The sequence below is a fragment of the Delphinus delphis genome, chromosome 14 (assembly GCF_949987515.2).
Source record: "Delphinus delphis chromosome 14, mDelDel1.2, whole genome shotgun sequence".
NCBI lineage: Eukaryota > Metazoa > Chordata > Mammalia > Artiodactyla > Delphinidae > Delphinus > Delphinus delphis.
The window spans coordinates 47,860,221-47,880,250 of NC_082696.1; the positions used below are offsets into that span (position 1 = coordinate 47,860,221).

The following is a 20,030-nucleotide window of genomic DNA, read 5'->3' on the forward strand; positions in this document are numbered from 1 at the left end:
TAGAGTTTGAAGCAATACTAATGAAAGTGTTTCTCCTCTTCCTATAACTGGTCTCTTCTGGAAGAAGTGCATTAGGATAATATCTAAGCAGAATAATAAAAATAAAGCACCCCCCAAAATTAAAAATAGAATCATCATACGATTCAACAATTTCACTTGTGGGAATATACCTAAAAGAATTAAAAGCAGAGACTCGAGGACCTACTGCATAGCACAGGGAACTGTACTCAAAATTTTGTAATAACCTATAAGGAAAAAGAATCTAAAAAAGAACATATGTATATGTATATATATATGAATAACTGTGCTGTGCACCTGAAACACAACATTTTAAATCAACTATACTTCAATTAAAAAAAAACTTTTTAGAAAAGCAGACACTCTAAAAGATATTTGTACATCAACGTTCATAGCAGCATTAATCACAACTGCCAAAAGGTGGAAGCAAAGCAAGTATCCATCAACAGATAAATGGATAAACAACATATGCATACAATGGAATATTATTTATTCTTACAAAGTTAATTCTGACACATGCTACAACACAAATGAACCCTGAAGACGTTATGCTAAGTAAAACAAGCTGGTCATGAAAGGACAAATACTGTTTGAATCCACTTATATGAGGTACTTAAGAACAGTCAAATTTACAGAGACCGAAAATAGAATGATGGTTGCCAGGGGCTGAAAGGAGGGTAGAATGGGGAGTTATTGTGCAATGGATTGAGAGTTTCAGTTTTGCAAGATGACAAATGTTCTGCAGATGATGGCAGTGATTGTAGCACGATAATGAGAATGTACTTAATGACACTGAACTTACAAATGGTTAAAATGATAAATTTTATGTTATGTGTATTTTATCACGACTAAAAAGAATTTTTTTAAAAAAAAGAAAGGACCTTATTAATCTCAACAAATGGTTCAGAAGCTAGAAAGCCCAACCTCTTAAGCTATTCATGTCATCTTACAACTTCAAAACATTTCTCCAGGCCATCCATTAACTAACATAACCAAATGCATCAAAGGTGAGCTGCAATAATTTAGAGGCCAGAAACTAAGGCATTCTGCAATTAAAAGTATCAGTCAAGGGACTTCCCTGGTGGCGCAGGGGTTAAGAATTCGCCTGCCAATGCAGGGGACACGGGTTCGATCCCTGGTCCGGGAAGATCCCACATGCCGCGGAGCAGCTAAGCCCGTGCACCACAACTACTGAGCCTGTGCTTTAGAGCCTGTAAGCCACAACTACGGAGCCCGTAAGCCGCAATTACTGAAGCCCCCGTACCTAGAGCCCATGCTCTGCAACAAGAGAAGCTACTGCAATGAGAATTCTGCACACTGCAACTAAGAGCAGCCCCCACTCACTACAACTAGAGAAAGCCCGCGTGCAGCAATGAAGACCCAACACAGTCAAAAATAAATTAAAATGTATATATATACAAGTCAAAAGGAAGACATGAAACAATATGCAAGAATTAATAGCCACAGTGCAAGAACATAAGGGATCCTCTTTAAAAGAATTCAAAGAGGGGCTTCCCTGGTGGCGCAGTGGTTGAGAGTCTGCCTGCCGATGCAGGGGACACGGGTTCGTGCCCCGGTCCAGGAGGATCCCACATGCCGCGGAGCAACTGGGCCCGTGAGCCATGGCCGCTGAGCCTGCGCATCCGGAGCCTGTGCTCCGCAACGGGAGAGGCCACAACAGTGAGAGGCCCGCATACCGCAAAAAAAAAAAAAAAAAAAGAATTCAAAGAAATAAATAGGGCAGAAATAGAGGACAAGAAAAGACATAATTACAATAACCACAGAAAAATGTTGGAAAATAATTCTTTGACTGTAAAAATTCAGTGTTATACAATTTTAAATCATTAAATATGAAACTATTTAAACCTAAATAATAATCCAACTCAAGTTCAACCTAGCTCAAATGCCAACTGGCCAAAGTGCATTAAAGGAAAGAGCTTAAATACTCCTTCTGATAACCAAGGTCACCAGCCTTGGTTTGCTTCTTTTATACACAAGGAAAACCAAAACCTTCTCTTTTAGATCACCAGGTCTTTCTTAAATGCCACAGTTTATACTACACCATTTGACAAGGTATCTATCACAACCTTTGTGGCCCCAGATAATAGTTAATTAATCTCTAGTACAACAGGAAATAAAGACTTCCTGGAAATATCTGTGTGATTACTTGTTTGATACCTTGCTTCTCCAACTGGACCTGTGCTATCCAATATGGCAGCCACCAACCCAAGTAGATACTGGACAGTACGGCATTAGAGGTAAGTTCCCTGAAGGCAGGAAACTTCTGACCTTTTCACCAGCGCACACTTAGCACCTCCCACAGAAACTGCCAAATAGGAGGCATTCAATAAACATGTGAAGTAAATATTCAACAGCTAATGTGGTAAATGGAGAGGACTGAAGAGAACTCAGAATAGTGTAAGAGGAGGGGGTTCATGGGGACTGCAGAATCCCAGAGATCTAGGATCAGATTTAGAAAAGCTAAAACAGGAGGAGGAACCAAGATGGCGGAGTAGAAGGACATGCTCTCACTCCCTCTTGTGAGAACACCAGAATCACAACTAGCTGCTGGACAATCATCAACAGGAAAACACTGGAACTCACCAAAAAAAGATACCCCACATCCAAAGACAAAGGAGAAGCCACAATGAGACAGTAGGAGGGGCGCAATCACAGTAAAATCAAATCCCGTAACTGGTGGGTGGGTGACTCACAGACTGGCGAACACTTAAACCACAGAAGTACACCCACTGGAGTGAAGGTTCTGAGCCCCACGTCAGGCTTCCCAACCTGGGGATCCAGCAACAGGAGGAGGAATTCTTAGAGAATCAGACTTTGAAGGCTAGTGGGAATTGATTGCAGGACTTCGACAGGACTGGGGGAAACAGACACTCCACTCTTGGAGGGCACACACAAGTAGTGTGCGCACTGGGACCCAGGGTAAGGGGCAGTGACCCTGGGGGAGATTGAACCAGACCTACCTGCTAGTGTTGGAGGGTCTCCTGCAGAGGCGGGAGGTGGCTCTGTTTCACCGTGGGGACAAGGACACTGGCAGCAGAAGTTCTGGGAAGTACTCCTTGGCATGAGCCCTCCCAGAGTCTGTCATTAGCCCCACCAAAGAGCCCAGGTAGGCTCCAGGGTTGGGTTGCCTCAGGCCAAACAACCAACAGGGAGGGAACCCAGCCCCACCCATCAACAGTCAAGTGGATTAAAGTTTTACTGAGTTCTGCCCACCAGAGCAACAGTCAGCTCTACCCACCACCAGTCCCTCCCATCAGGAAGCTTGCACAAGCCTCTTAGATAGCCTCATCCACCAGAGGGCAGACAGCAGAAGCAAGAAGAACTACAATCCTGCAGCCTATGGAACAAAAACCACATTCACAGAAAGACAGACAACATGAAAAGGCAGAGGACGTTGTACCGCATGAAGGAACAAGATAAAACCCCAGAAAAACAACTAAATGAAGTGGAGATAGGCAACCTTCCAGAAAAAGAATTCAGAATAATGATAGTGAAGATGATCCAGGACCTCAGAAAAACAATGGAGGCAAGATTGAGAAGATGCAAGAAATGTTTAACAAAGACCTAGAAGAATTAAAGAACAAACAAACAGAGATGAACAATACAATAACTGAAATGAAAACTACACTAGAAGGAATCAATAGCAGAAAAACTGAGGCAGAAGAACGGATAAGTGACCTGGAAGACAGAATGGTGGAATTCACTGCTGTGGAACAGACTAAAGAAAAAAGAATGAAAAGAAATGAAGACAGTCTAAGACCTCTGGGACAACATTAAACGCAACAACATTCGCATTATAGGGGTCCCAGAAGGAGAAGAGAGAGAGAAAGGACCAGAGAAAATATCTGAAGAGATTATAGTCGAAAACTTCCCTCACATGGGAAAGGAAATAGCCACCCAAGTCCAGGAAGCGCAGCAAGTCCCATACAGGATAAACCCAAGGAGAAACACGCCGAGACACACAGTAATCAAATTGGCAAAAGTTAAAGACAAAGAAAAATTATTGAAAGCAGCAAGGGAAAAATGACAAATAACATACAAGGGAACCCTCATAAGGTTAACAGCTGATTTCTCAGCAGAAACTCTACAAGCCAGAAGGGAGTGGCATGATATACTTAAAGTGATAAGGGAAAAACAAGGGACAACCAAGATTACTCTACCCGGCAAGGATCTCATTCAGGATCTCATTCAGATTCTATGGAGAAATCAAAAGCTTTACAGACAAGCAAAAGCTAAGAGAATTCAGCACCACCAAACCAGCTCTACAACAAATGCTAAAGGAAATTCTCTAAGTGGGAAACACAAGAGAAAAAAAGGACCTACAAAAGCAAACCCAAAACAATTAAGAAAATGGTCACAGGAACATACGTATCGATAATTACCTTAAACGTGAATGGATTAAATGCTCCAACCAAAAGACACAGGCTTGCTGAATGGATACAAAAACAAGACCCATATATATGCTGTCTACAAGAGATCCACTTCAGACTGAAAGTGAGGGCCAACAGCACCTAGGAGCTTCTTAGAAATGCAGAATCTCAGTCCTACCCCAGTCCAACTGAATTAGAATCTGTATTTTAACAAGCAATTCTAATGCACATTAAAGTATGAGAAGCACTAGTCTAGTTCTCTACCCTTCCACATTGAGCAAGTAACCCTCTCTCAGCAAATTTGAAAAAAACACTATATACAACTGCATGTAAATCTACAGTAATCTTCATAAAAATTTCAATTAGAAACAAAAAACAGGGCTTCCCTAGTGGCGCAGTGGTTGAGAGTCTGCCTGCCGATGCAGGGGACGCGGGTTTGTGCCCGAGTCCGGGAAGATCCCACATGCCGCGGAGCGGCTGGGCCCGTGAGCCATGGCCGCTGAGCCTGCGCGTCCGGAGCCTGTGCTCCGCAACAGGAGAGGCCACAACAGTGAGAGGCCCGCGTACCACAAAAAAAAAAAAAAAAAAAAAAAAATTCTGGGACTTCCCTGGTGGTCCAATGGGAAAGACTCTGCGCTCCCAATGAAGGCAGCCAGGTTCAATTCCTAGTCAGGGAACTAGATCCCACATGCATGCCGCAACTAAAGATCCTGCATGCTGCAACAAAGTTTCCATGTGCCACAACTAAGAGCCAGCGCAGCCAAAATAAATAAATAAATTTTTTTTTAAAAAAAAAAAGAACATTTCTAACAAACTTTGAATCATACGGGAAGCTTTTCTGTATCCCTTCCCTATCACCTCTACCTCCACAGCATCCCCATAGTATGAACAAAACAAGGGCACTTAAACACAAATACAGGGCATCCCAGAAGAATATATCTACTTCCACTAAGAATTTTAAGCTCTATTTTAGTAATAACTTTTTAAGCAGCAGGACTGAAAATGGTACATTGCTATGGTAAAACAAAAGTTCTGGTTATGAGAAAGCTATCTTGACTATTCAGTAAATCTACCTGAAACAAAATTATTTTACATGTAATCTGGGTCTCACACAGTTTTTAGGAATGTGTTGCTACACTGTTTTTGTTTTTAATAAACTACAATTCTTCAAACTAAAAACCAGTCCACCAAATATAGTATCAATATAATGTAGACACAAAATTCAAGTTGTTTCTGATACCGTATCTGGTAGAAAGAAACTTTTTTTTACTCCTTTACCCTTGACTTAGGAAATTAAGTTGATTAGAAATGTAAGAACTCTCCAGGTGTTTAGGATTATGATTACTTATATTTGTCCCTCATAATTTTAGGTATTTCCATAATTTTCTATCATGACCTTTCTTTATACCTTCATTACTTGTATAATAAAAACTGATTTTTAAAAAAGATTTTCCTTTAAAACATAATAGTAATTGAAAAATGCTCTCAAAGTGTTCTTGGACTTTACTATGAAAATACAATTAAACTGAAACTTACCTATTTCCCTCATATTATGCTGCATTTGAACGGGTTTTAAAAAGCACAGTGGTAAAGGACACAAAATAAAATCTCAAGAAAAAAAAGCCTAACTCCGAGTTAGGTTTATTGGCCTGGTCTATGGAGCACTTTCCATCCCCTCACTAGGACATTCAGTGGGCTGTATCTATAATCACTTTCAATGACTGCTGAAGGTCTTTCTTCCCCCCAGCTCAAACTTTCTAGCTCTCTTGAGTTTTGCAGGTACCTGAGTATAGCAGACACACTCCAGGGTGACCCCCAATAATCAGATACATCTCTATACTAGCTTCTCCCCTTGAGTTTGGGCAGATCTGCGACTTCCTTCTAGCCAACCCAATATGGCAAAGGTGACAGGATGTCACTCCTGTGATTACATTATATTATAAAAGACACCAGCTTAGCTGGCTCTGGTAAGAGATTCTCCCACTGGCTTTGAAGAAACAAGCTGCCATACTTTTGAGAGGATCTAAGAGAGGGCCACACAGCAAGGGTCTGTGGGAGGTTCTAACAATCGAGAATGGTGCCTGCTGACAGCCAGCAAAAAACAGAGACCTCAATCCACATCAAGGAACTGAATACTGTCAAAAACTACACGGCCCTGGAAGGGAAGCCCAAGCTCCACAAAGAAGCACAACTCTTCCAACAGCCTGACTGCAGCCCTGTGAAACCGTGAGTGACAGTGACACCGTGCCCAAACTCCTGACTCAAGGAAACTATGAGGTTAAAGAAACAAAAACTCCGCTGTTTTACGCTGTTAAATTTGTGGTAATTTGTTACTCAGCAACAGAAAATTTCGGTATTGGTTATCTGTGTATCAGCAGACACTTACTTAACTAAGAACTTATTATTAGGATGAATGCTAATTCCTGAATTGTAATAAGTCTTATCCTTCCAATATGGAAATAGATTATTAAACTTTAACAATGCCTATAATCTCATCTGGCCATTCACATTTTGGTTTGTGGAATTCTAATGCATTTTTCATGGATTTCCAAATTTTCTGCCATGTTCTTATTAACTTCTTTCCCTGAGTTGCCTTTTTACCCTTTAAATGTAGATGCTGCAGGTAGAATCCCTATTCCAGCAAGCCGCGCAGATGCCAAACAGTTGCTGCTGCCTAAATTCCAACAACCTGAGAAGAGCAGTAAATGGAGCAGAGATAATCTCCAAGTTCTTGCTAAGAGAAAAATACAGTATAAAAAGAGCAAGAATAGGCTTTTCACTGCTAATTTCTTCACCAGCCCTCTCCAAAACTGTCAGATTGTTAATATGAACCAATAATGGACAGTGGTCAAGAAAGGTAGTTTTCCACTTAAAACAAAGGCAAATTTATAGAAATTAGATAAAAAGTAGACATACTGCAACCAAGTAGAAATTAGATATTTTTCAGCCTAAAATGTGCTAAAAAGAAGTGAATAAAATCTGTCGTCAATGCCAGTCATTTATCAAAGGATAGCCCACTTGCCATACTCATGATCCCCGACTCTTAGGCTCCCAAGCCACTTTCTAATCATTACTTTGGTTTCCCAGGTATTTCAAACTAGGCAAAGAGGAAGCCCAGAGGGCTTCAAGCATTGTATCCAGAGTATTGTATCCACCTGGGGGATACAAGTATTCCAATCCTTGGAAAAGACTGTGTCTCACTGTAAGTTAAACTAGCAACCTAATCTACGGGGCGTACAACATGATTACCAACTGGACTTAATGAGGAGCAATTCCTGGAACAGCAAGGCTCATACCCACACTGTGTTACTGAGCTAGGGAAAGGACCTCAAGAGACCCTGTCCACAGCCCTACTACTAACATAGTAACCCTGAAACAGCTTTAAAAATCGGAACAAGGCATCTCCAAATCCTTTTTGAACATAATTACGGAAAATAAGCATATAAAAATAACTTCTTTTTAAAAGGTCTGTAAAAATAGTATAATCTCCATAATTGAATGAATTACTATAGTCACTGAAACTAAGACACTGATTGTAAAATGCAGCACTACTTTATAGAAGTATATAGGAAAAAACCGTCAATTAAGTTTTGCCACAATGTTAAATGATCATTGATTTCAACACATATTGATTTCAGAGATGTTAAAAATATGAAAAAAGGTGCATCTCAGAATTGATGAAATACAGTACTAAAAATGTATTCTTCAGACAATTATTCAAATAAAGTATTAAACACTGAGTCTCTTAAATTGACACTATTCATAGTAGCACATTCTTAAAGCTATCAATTTTTTTCACTTCTCATTTGAAATGAAGAATGGGGTGACACATATTGATTTCTAGCAGGTATCTTGCACAAACTTTAAAAATTATGGATCCCCAGTTTGAAAGTCATCGCATTTTCATTAGAGAATCACAGATCGGGGATGAGATAAACGAGACCTATATAAGTTAAATGACTGAGTACAGGGCCAGAAGACTCGTGAGCAGCAGTGGAGGCCTGAAGCCAGGTCTGTGCCTGTTCTGTGTTCTCTTCACAGAAATCAGAAATCATACGAGTAATTAGCATTTTCTGGTCCAACACTACAGACAGAGGGAAACAGTAAAAATCTCTGTCCATTTTCAAAGATGCTCTTTTATGAAATGATCCTCCTCAACTTCCCTGGCAGAATACTGACGACGGATAATTTGTTCAGCTAACCAATTCAACTACTAAACAGTTTCATTCTATCTGAATGGCACCCAACTTCTCAAAAACAAATGCCTTCTCTGCACACTCTGAGACCAGAAAATATTGCCTAATCAGCCACATGCCACCAAACGCTAGCCTCACAACAGGATCCAGCTGTATGAGATCACTGGTTCTTTACGAAAGGCTCTGGGAATGACAAAACATTTCAAAACCTTTTAGCATTTGCTATACTTGGACCTAGAAATTTTGACCCCCAAAGCTTGTTGAAAATCTGTTATGCTTTGCTCTGACTGGCCTCTTTAGAACTGATGATTATTCAGGGAAGTCAGTAAATAATTCATCTTCTCTAGCCCTTAGTCCCTTTTGTCCTGCTTTCTTGCAAGGTGATTCACAGGGGACTTGCCCATATTAACCGGAGAGGACTCAAACATTAACGCATTTGAGTGGGACTGGTTGGAGACGTCAGCTGTGGGCTCCATCAAAATATATCTAGATGTCTCTATTACAGAATTCCTCATTGTATCATTCATTTCGATCACTTCAAAGTCCATTTCATTCCATTTTTCTGCATCTTCTTCTTCATTCTCTTCCTCACAGTCATTTAGCCCAGAGCTAGAGAGCAAAGCTTTCTGGTCCTCGCTTTTACTGTGTTCTTTATGCTGACGACTGATAGGCAAGGTGGCTAATTTATACAGCACAGGAAATAAAACAGCAGTGGCTACTGATGACCCCAAACAGGTGTACAAAACTACAGGCAAATCAGGGTATTTTCCTTGAAGAATTCCAATTACTGCAGGAATAGCCATTTCTCCCAGGGCAGCACCGACTACAAAAAATGCTGCAGCTTTCCCATGGATGGTCGTGTACTGCTCAATCCAAGACACACCACTGGGAAATGTGGTTGCCATTGAGGCGCCATACACTGAAGTTGCTATCCAGAGACAAACTCGGCTCTTGTTGAAAAGCACCAGAAATAAAGATGAAGCCAGGCTGCCAATGTTGCTCAACACAATCATGGTTCCAGGTTGTAAACATGTAGCAAAAAAGATTGCCATACCCCTGCAGGCTGCAAAGGTCCCCCAGAAGATGGAGTTCAACCCAGCCGCTTCACTTTCTTTCATGCCAGCATGGGTGGTTGCAAAGGAGAAAACGTAAGAGCCATATGTTACCTCGGCTCCAACATAAAAAAAGAAGAACAGAAAAAGGAGACAAAGAAGGGCATTGTGATATTTAGCTCTTCGAAACCTCTGAGTAGATACTTTTGCTTTATCCTGCCTTGAGCTTTTCTTTACAAACAGAGCGAAAAAAAAGAGAGAAACTACAAAAATATAAGTACCGATAACAGCGTAAGCCCAGAGTAAATTCATATCGTCAGGTATTCGAAGCAGAGATTCTGAGTCAGCTTCAGATGACTGGTTGAGGGCAGAATGGTTAAAGTCAGCCTCTGTGTGGTTTTCAGGAGACACCATCCTGCCCAATGCCAATTTAGCCAGCAGGGGAGCCAAAAAGGCACCCAAGGCAAAACTGAAGTGTAAGGCCTGCATATGGGGGGCTCCTTTGTCCCCCCAAATAGCCAAGATTAGGACGTTACCACCTACCAATGAAAGATGGGGAAAATGATTTAATCATAGTAACTTAGTAAAAAAAAGTTCAAAATAGATGAGTCTATTTTACATGGCACAAGGATTATAATATTCTAAGTTATCAACTGTTGCAACTAAGTCAATTCTATGATTAAAAAACTCTAACTCACCAATACCACCAGCGAACTCTAAGCACTGGAACATCACACACTCACAAATGGGATTCTACAAGCTAATAAACCACTATTTCCTAGAGCCAAGTACATTAGCCCAAGGCTTTTTATAATATAGTTCTAATACCAGGGATAGGAGGGGTGGGGGTAGGGAAGGATATTTATATAGTTATTTTTAAACATTTTAAATATATATTATCATCAGATAGTGGCCAAATTACCAAATTTTTCTGTACCTGCAATCGGTAGCCACTTGAAGAAAATTATTTATGTATACGGCGGATGCAAAACACATGTTCAGGAACCTGAACATTACAGGATTCTGCTGTGCCCATTGCAGGAAACAAGGAACACGGATACCTTCTAACACACTCAGTTACACTGTCTATGTATCTACATGGTGAAAGGCAAGAAGCCTCAAGTCTTGTGTTTTCTCTTTCTTTTTAATATATTTGCAGATAAACATACAATTCCACACAATTCCATCCTGTAATTTCACAACCAAATTAAGCCCCAAGTAAAAGAATATTTCCCCAACCTATCAAATAACAGGAAGAGAGGGAGAACGTTGGTTTCAGGGGTGAACAAATGTCACATATGTTATTTAGTAGGTTTTAAAAGATATGAAGATACATGGAGAGGATCTCCTGCAGGAGGGCAGGAACTTTTGAGAGAATAGGAAAAGAAGGGAAATAATACACAGCACAGGTTTCTCTTAGTTCAAAAGACAGAGTGCATTTTAAATTGGAGAGCTGCTTCTATGTTTCCTCAGCCAAATAATGGTTCCAAACTTGGTTTGTTCTATTAACCCGTCAATTCCTGCCATATTACAATGATAAAGTTCTATCCCGAAATGAAAACCTGCTCATCTGCACTGTGATTACCCACATGGGGGCCCCTTCCCTGTTTGGATACTGTAAATCAACAATCTCTCAAAGAACAAAATTCTCTGAATTCACTCTGTGGTTGGCTGCTCAAAAATGGGCACCCTACTTGGCAAGAAGAGTAGTTGCCGGAAAGGTGGTTCTGACCTGGAGACCCCATGACCAACTCAGTAGGTCAGTGTCATTTTAGGGGACACTGCAAGTGACAATTTAATATCATATGCTCTACTTTTTCTAGTAGAAAGTCCCTACTCCCAGAGTTGACAATGAAGGGCTCACTGACCTGTATCCAGGATGCCAACTGAAACACCAAAGATGGACATCATGACAATCAGTAACACCGCGGTCTTACAAAATGGAACAAGATAAAGACCAATTGTGGTAGCGAACATTGACATCCCTGAGAAGAAAAGTAAAAGTCAGCTATAAAAAACACTATTTATGGGAAAGGGTTATGGATCAAGGCAACATCATAAAAACTCCCAAAAATGTAAAAACAGGTCAAATTAAAATTGAGTAATAATGAGTAGATGAGAGGTTTAGCTTCTACTAACAGTTATTTCATTTAAAAGCTTTTATCATCTTTATGGACTATAAAATATATGTTATTCTACTATAAATACATTTCTAGTACTGCTAATAACCAAACAATACATTATACCACAAGGCAAAGTTTTATAGCAAAACAGAGCTCAAAAATTATTCATTTAAATGTTTCATATTTAACCACCTAAAGAGATGTTTAGATATGAGGTAAAAAATAAAAAAGACAAAAATTAAATGCAATTACTATAGTAGTTCATAGTAGAAATGTATTAAACAAATTTGGGGAATAGGGAGGGAAATATAAGTAGTATAGTCTTTCGACACACTATGGAAATCAGAGAGATTATTTACTCATTCATCAACAATGGTAAATTATCTCCTTACGTCCAAAGCAGTTTTATCACATTAATTCAGATTTTCTTTAAACATGTCAAGTTATCCCAAAAAAGAGTAAGTTAAAAGCTTCGCCGTCCATTTTGAGAGTGAGGTAGAGAGGCCTGGGGTAATCATTAACATGGGGCAGCTGGGACAAAAATTGAACCTTCATCATTTCACCCACCATCCCCTCCCACCTCATTCTCAGTCCAGGGTCTAATCTGGGGAGGTTCAAGGAGTTTATTCTGATCTATGGCCCAGGAGATCTGCCCTAAACCCTGACAATCAGAGCTCTTTGGACAACTTGTATGTTATCCAGTGGTGGTGCCTAAACTACAATGAAGGTCGGGAAGGCTAAGGATCGCTAACACACTCCAGGGCTAATCTAAATTTCCAGAGGGGTTTTAGACCGGATTCCCAGTAACTGCCAAGATGAAAGCAGGCACCAGGGAAACCTGACTTCCACTGAGGATACCTAAACACTACCCTTAAGTTGTCAACCATTCTGCAAGCCAGTATGTTTCATATTTATAAACAAACTGTAAATTCCTCGAAAGTCACAAGCGAAAATTGTTGTTTACTTACCCAAAAGAAGAAAATGATTCATAATGTCAAAAAGAACTCCACCAATCACAGAGCCACCCAAATATCCAAAGGCACGGCCCACAAAAATCAGAGAAAGACTGCTGATATTGCGGTTCACATTTGCTGCCAAATCTTGAAACGTGGGTCCCAGTATAGCGACACTCATTCCCTAAAATTTAGAAAGACAGAAGTTTTCATTTACAATCACTAAAATAATGTCTATCCAGGTGGTAGCTGTTTTTCAGTATTAAAAAGGGAGGAGGGGATTTCAATGTAATGTAGGAGATTAAGCCCCACAGTAAAATTCATAATGAAAATACTAGTACTAGTAGAGCTATAGACTCCTATTTCTGGTGTGCCAAGTCCTAGTGCTTTTCTAGTTTTGACAACTCTCGATTTTTACAAAATTCTTTAATTCTTTTGGCTCTTTGCTGCAATTCTGTTTCCTTTTTGAACAATACCAGAAAAAAACTACAGTATTTGTATTAACAGTAAAATGTAACATTAAAAAATTTATGAAATAGTTTTGAATAGTCTGAAATATACTGCACGCACAAATAACACCAGAATTTTGAGGTTAAAAATTTAAGTTAACAAACCATCAAAATATTATCCCCATTTTTTGATGTTGTTAAAACAGCAATATTTCTGGATGTACATGGGGTCCTTCCTCTGAACTACACATATAAAACATGTAAGAGATAAACAATTTGAATGTTTCTAAATCTACATTTTTCTTCAAAGAAAACCAAAGCCTCAGGAGTACTGTCTGTAAGGCTTCCTTAGAGAATATTACATATGCGTGTATGCAATGACTTTAAAAATAAAATTTTACTCAAAGACATGTAACTTCAGCAAAAATTAGGGGCTGCAGTTGGCTTTCACAGGAAATTCGCTGGACACACAAAAAATGTTTCCAATCGGTCTACATTTCAAGAATAAGTGATTCTAATTGCACGAATTTGCTCTAAACGCTTGGGTGTAGCCCCTCTCCAGGCCCGAGCAGTCCCCAGCTACGAGCAAGCTTGGGCACAGGTGCAGAGTAAGTGCCTAGTACAGGAAGGGAAGGCTGCGCCCCAGCTGTAACCAAATTAGTTCCCGCCTGCAAAGCACTTAAAAGGACCTGGCACATCATCTGCAGTGACGTTTCTTCGAATACAAATACTCTAAGAATCAAGCTTGGCTCAAAGGAAGAGACACTAAGTGGTCACAGGTGACTCTGCTCAGAGGACTCACCCTCCCAACTCCCCAGGATCCCAATATTTAAGACAAGTGACCACAGGGCGGCCAAAGGGGTTGGCAAAAGGCCAAACTAGCCTTGCAGTTTGGTCTTAGAAAAACACTGAAGGACCTGAATTTTGTTTTACATAAAACTGTAGGCAGAATAAAAGACATTCCTGGCTCAACCACTTAACCAGCTGTGTGGTCCGAAAAAAAGTCACTTTCCCTCTCTGGGTCTATTTCCCCACCTGCAAAAATAAGGGGTGAATTTGGTCAGCCGAGGAAGAGAAAAAAACAGTAGAGCAACTTTGCGCAATAATTTGGGGGTTGGGTGAACGCAGGAGGCGGGGGGGGGGGGCTTCGGGGGAGGCTATAAACCTGGCAACCCCTCTTGCATCCCCCCGACCCCACGGAGGAGAGGTAGAAAGGTTTGCTGGTGCTGGAAAATATTTTACGAAAATCGGTTTCACACTTGACAATAGCCCTCTAAGATTATAATTGTGCCCATTTTTCAGATTATGAAACTGAGGCCCCGGCAGATTAAGGAGCCCAAGGACACCCAGTCTGCAAGCGGCGGAAACGAGACAGGAGCTCGGAAGGCCGCGCTCCCTACAGGACTTCTGCTCACGCCTCGGCCTGGGAGGGTTCCAGCCCCGGCTCTCACCAGCCCCAGGAAGGCGGCACACAGGAGGACGGTGATGAACCAGCGCAGCACGCTCCCAGCCCGGCCGCTCCGCCGGGAGCCCGCCACCGCCTCCGGCTCATTCTCCGCTGGGGCTTCGGCCGGGAAAAGCCGCTGCCCGGCAGCCTGGGCCCCGGCCCCACAGGGTTCCAGTTCCAGCTCCAGCTTGGAGGCTCGCGAGCAGCGGTCTTGCTGCCGTCCGGCTTCTCAGAGGAGTCTCGAGAACTCCAAGCCCTGCCCCGGCCCCGCGCCTCCAGAGCCGGCGGTCTCGGCTGGCGCCACCTCCCCGGGGGAAGCCCTAGTCCGGGCCGAGGACTAGAACTTCTGAACGCGCCGGGTGTAGCCGGCAGCGGAGGCGCGCCCTCGCACACGCAGGGCGCCTGCCCGGGTCACGTGGCGGAAATGTGGCCTCCAGCCAACCACGGCCTTGCCTCAAACCGGAAGTTGATAGGGTTGCCCAGGACACTGGACGCCGCGCTCGGGCCTCAGCATCACACTTAGCTGAGCTCACAGAGGCCCTGTGGGCGGGCGCCGCGCGGCGGAGCGAGCTGAAGCCGCAGCCTGGGACCCGACGAATCAGGAGGGAAGATGCAGCCAAGCCGTCAGGAGGAAGTGCTGGCCAAGAAATACAAGGTATGGCTTCGCTCCCTCTCTCCGGGTCTCCTGGGGGGTAAAGGGAACCCCAAGGTCTGTCCTTAATACAACTTTCTAAAATCCCTGCCCTAGTTCCTTTAAGGTCTGTCGTCTATTGATCTGCAGTTCATCTGTTACTCCACAGCATTTGTTGAACCACATATGTAAGCTTTCACGTGTATGAGCTCAATTGATCCTCATAACAACACTCTAAATTACGTGTTATCCTGATTTTAAGATAGGAGGATTGAGTCATAGAAACTAGCAACTTGCCCAAAGTCAGTCAGCGAATCAGTGGACACAATAGCTCAAGAAATCTGGAGCCAAAACTGCGGTTTCAAGCACACTCTCACCCCCAGTCCCTTCAAATAATTCCATTGTTGTAAGGAAGTGGAGCAGGGCTTTGATTTGCAGAATGCCTGAATAAGGTTATGCCAGTGGGGGCTCCTCTGGTGGCGCGGTGGTTAAGAATCCATCTGCCAGTGCAGGGGACACAGGTTCAAGCCCTGGTCCGGGAAGATTCCACATTCTCCGGAGCAACTAAGCCCGTGCGCCACAACTACTGAACCTGTGCTCTAGAGCCCGTGAGCCACAACTACCGAGCCCACGTGCTGCAGCTACTGAAGCCGGCGCGCCTAGAGCCCGTGCTCCACAACAAGAGAAGCCACCGCGATGAGAAGCCCGCGCACCGCAAGGAAGAGTAGCCCCTGCTCGCCGCAACTAGAGAAAGCCCGCACGCAGCAACAAAGACCCAAAACAGCCAAAAATAAAAATTAATTAATTATTTTTAAAAAGTTATGCCAGTGGATGAAGGAAAGGCCTTGTTTTGTGTATCCTACTCTAGCTTTTTGTTTCCTTTTGCTCTTTGACCAAACAGACCACGGCCTCAAAATGTGTAAAGATTTTTTTCTCGTTTATCTGAAATGTTCTTTTCCACCTGATTACTCTCCAGCTCACCCACTTAAGCTCCAGATTATACACACCTGAGTCTTATCATCATTTCCCTTGCAACCCATCTCTCCAGCCCCATCCATTTGGTCATTAATCACGTCCCAGTTTACCCCAGAAAGTACAGGTGTTATGATTTAAGAGAACCTGTTTTAGTTTTTCAGAGTCAGGGAATGTCTCTGAGAAAAGTGTAATGTGATTGAAACAAAAGGCATATACATATGTTAAAGAGAATAGAATATGATATGGGAGAAGTAAGTTAGGTCCAAATTGTTAAGGGCAAATAATTCTTCTGCCTCGATCTCTTTCTCCTCTCCTTCTGGGACTCTGATGACTTGTATGTTAGACCTTTTGATATTATTGCAGAGATCCTTGATGCTCATATGTTCTCTCTTTCTTTTCTAGTTGTTTTTTCCCCTCTCTGCTCTTCAGTTTAGATCATCTCTGTTGATGTCTCTATCTTCAAGTGCACTGCCTCTTTCCTCATCTCCATTATGCTGTATCCACTGAATTTGTTTATTTCGGTTATTGTACTTTTCAGTTCAAAATTTCCACCTGGTTCTTCTTCATCCTTTCTTCTTCTCTGCTGAAGATGCCTTTCTTTACATTTATCTTTACCTCCTGGAACATGTAATAGCTGCTTTAAATTCTAGGAAAATGCCAACATCTGTGTTATCTCAGGGTTTGTGTTTGTTGCTTGTCATTTCCCTTGGGATTTGGTCACATTTTCCTGTTTCTTTGTATGACAGGTAATTTTCTATTGTATCCTGGACATTGTGACAGTTACATTACGCAGACTCTGGGTCCTGTTAAAATCCTCCTCTGGAGAGTGTTCATTTAAGCAGGCAATCAACCTGATTGAGTTCAGGCTGCAAGTTTCGTATCACCTTCTGTGGATGATGGTTCCAATCTCAGTTCAGTTATCAAAGCCTGTGCTGTGCTGTGCTGCTCTGGGCCAGTCCTGAACATGCACCACTCAGGCGTTCATCTGAGATTTGGGCAATGGTTTAACACTCAAATCAGTTGTCAAAGCTGTTGCTATGCTGCTTCGGGTGTCTGTCACACACAGGGGCAAACCCAAGGGGCTTGCGTGGTTCATACACAAAATTTTAGTGATCACCTTCTCTAGCTCTCCCCTCCCCACCTCCCCACTCGCTTTCCAACCCAGAGCATCTCCATTTCTCAGTTCCTTGAACAAGGAAGATGGGGTTTCTATCATTCTATCTCATTGCCTTGAAGGGTTTTTTTTTCTAAGTTTTGATTCCCCTCCTTTGTTCACTTTTCAGAGTCCTCAGGTACTTGCTCTTTGTATTTCATCGTGAGTGGTTAGTTGTCATCAGTGGGAGAGGGGCTGGAGCAGGCTTATGATAACACCGAACCAGAACTATCCCTACTTATCTTTGAAGAGTCAGCTGAGGTGTTACTTCCTCTAGGAAGCCTCTTCTGACCCTCCTCTCAGTCTCGGGACTATTTTAGTTTCCCTCCTTTGTGCATAATTCTCATAGGCCACCAACTACTACCTATAGAATTTTCCTATTTATGTGTCAGCTTCCCTTTTATACCAAGAGTGCCTGAAGGAAGGTACTGCGTCTTATTTATCCTCAAGCATAGTGCCTGGCACACAGTTTGTCTTCAGTAAATGTTTGTTGAATGTAGTAGACTTTTTCTGAACAACCTAACCAAAAATCTGAATTCCTATGTAGCTATGCTACTCCTAAATGTTCTCACACATTCTAGCTTGTGTTACAGTTATTTCAACACTTCTCTTTAGTTCCCTAGGAGATTGTAAGCTCAATGAGATGGAAACCATGGATCTCATGTCTCTATCTCCCCTGTGGCATTGTGTTATATACTTAAAATATTACATAATTGAATTGAGGTTCAGTTAACTAATTTTAAATGTTTTAATTCACCCTGATTAAACATCAAAAAATTTTTTTTCTCTAGATGGAAAGATCTACTTTCTGATTCTCCCCACTTCACTCCTGAAAGCAGCAGGATACTTTTTCCACTTGCCTCCAGAGGTCACTCACCACCTTTTTTTAAAAAGGGGTGATTAAAATAGGGCATTGCTTCACGCAGCTTTCTCTTTAGACCATTTTTGAGAATACATCTTCTTGTGTGAGACAATTCAAGAGAAATACAAATGTTGATGGGCCATTCTTTAAATAAATATAGTTTTATTGATTCCCTTGAAAAAATGGATATTCTACAATATATATGACAATTTATCTTTGAAGAAAATGTCTGGGTCTTAGTGGCTAATATGGTACTACCTTGGCATATTTGTGAAATGGGAACAGGGAGGCAGGTTTTTCATCTTTCAACTTAAAATTTTACTTTGGACGAGAATGAGAAGTTAGATGGATTATGTTTAGGGACTGCATATCACTGCTAGGACCAATTTAATCTTTATTCTCTGGAGGGACCATCCTTTTTACTTATCAGTAAATGTCTCATTAGTGCTTAAAGTGCATCATGAAAAACTAGGTGTCATCATAACTATTTCTATCAGTATACTAAATGATCATTCTTTAACCTCATCTCTAAAAGCCCAGTCTATTAAAACCAACTCTCACAAAGGTTTAATTTCAGTAAGATAACTCTCATGTTTGTGCTATGTATTCTGAAAAGTGAGAAATAATATTGAAAGTATCTAACATTGGTGTCTGTTTGATGGAATTAACTTTTTATCTTATTAAAAATAAAAAATTACTGTTTTTTCATGAAATTTCCTTATAAAAATATAAACTTAAAATTTCCTTTAACTGGATTCATTGTAACATTTGGGGCTGCAGGACTCTGAATCTACCATCATAATGGGCTCCTAGGCTGTATTGGTCAGATAAAATCTTTGCTGTACTGTACCATTATTAGCCAAAATCAATATATCAAGAGAATAAAAACAAAGCAACCAAAAGTGAGAGCATGGCTACTGTAGACTCTGCACAGAAAAATAGAATAACATTTCTTAAGGTACTAAGGGCTTCAGAAGCAATTAGGGTCATCTGCATCAAAAAAGAAAGCCACTTTAGGGCTTTAGGTACTTTGTAAGGGATATGATCTCCATCTGTACAAAGAAGAGGCCACTTATCCAGAGCTGTACACTGCTCTGCCCTGGAACAAAGGAAAAACTGGAAATTACAGATGGCTTTTAGCATTCTTGTTTAATCACTGCCATCTGATACCACATATGATACTACCTGCTTGGAAAAAGTCCAAAACCTTTGCAGAAATCCCCACAATGACAAGGACTGTTGTGTTGCTGGACTAGGAACAAATACTAGTAACAGTATTTCTTTTTAAGTTGCGAGCAAACTATATAAAATCCCACCTGTTCATTTATTTAGTCATTAAATAGCTATTCAACATCTAGCATGTGCCAGGCATTGTTCTAACAGTGAAAAAACAGACAAAAATTCCTGCCCTCATAGACAAGGTAGACAGTGAACAAATACATTTGTAATGTTATGTCAGATTGTGATAAATACTCTAAAGAAAAATAAAGCAGGAAAGGGGGATAAGAGTGATGGGAGGGGGTTATTTTAAGTTAAGGTAGTGTTGGGGAGGGCTCTGTGAGTGATGTTTGAACAGAACCCTAACTGAAATGAGGGAACCGAAGGGCAGGAAGAGCAGTCCAGAAAAAACAACAGGTGCAAGGATCCATTAACAGGAGTGAGCTTGGTGTGTTGGAGAAATAAGAAAGGCTGAGATCAGGCAGTGTTCCTGACTGGGTATGCCTTATGTTAAGGACTTTCTGGGTATGTTAGAAGAATACACTAGAGGCAGGCAGGATGG

General features: G+C 41.4%; 1 protein-coding gene across 1 annotated transcript; it reads right to left on the reverse strand.

The window, feature by feature from the left end:
* Window positions 1-4,840: 4,840 nt before the first annotated feature.
* MFSD4B (major facilitator superfamily domain containing 4B) lies at window positions 4,841-15,016 on the reverse strand. The gene is given in 5 exon segments (XM_060030081.1): window positions 4,841-8,984; window positions 8,986-10,196; window positions 11,526-11,642; window positions 12,749-12,917; window positions 14,634-15,016. Coding segments are annotated over 4 exon segments (1,530 nt in total). The 5' UTR covers window positions 12,915-12,917; window positions 14,634-15,016; the 3' UTR covers window positions 4,841-8,948.
* Between the last annotated feature and the right edge of the window lie 5,014 nt (window positions 15,017-20,030).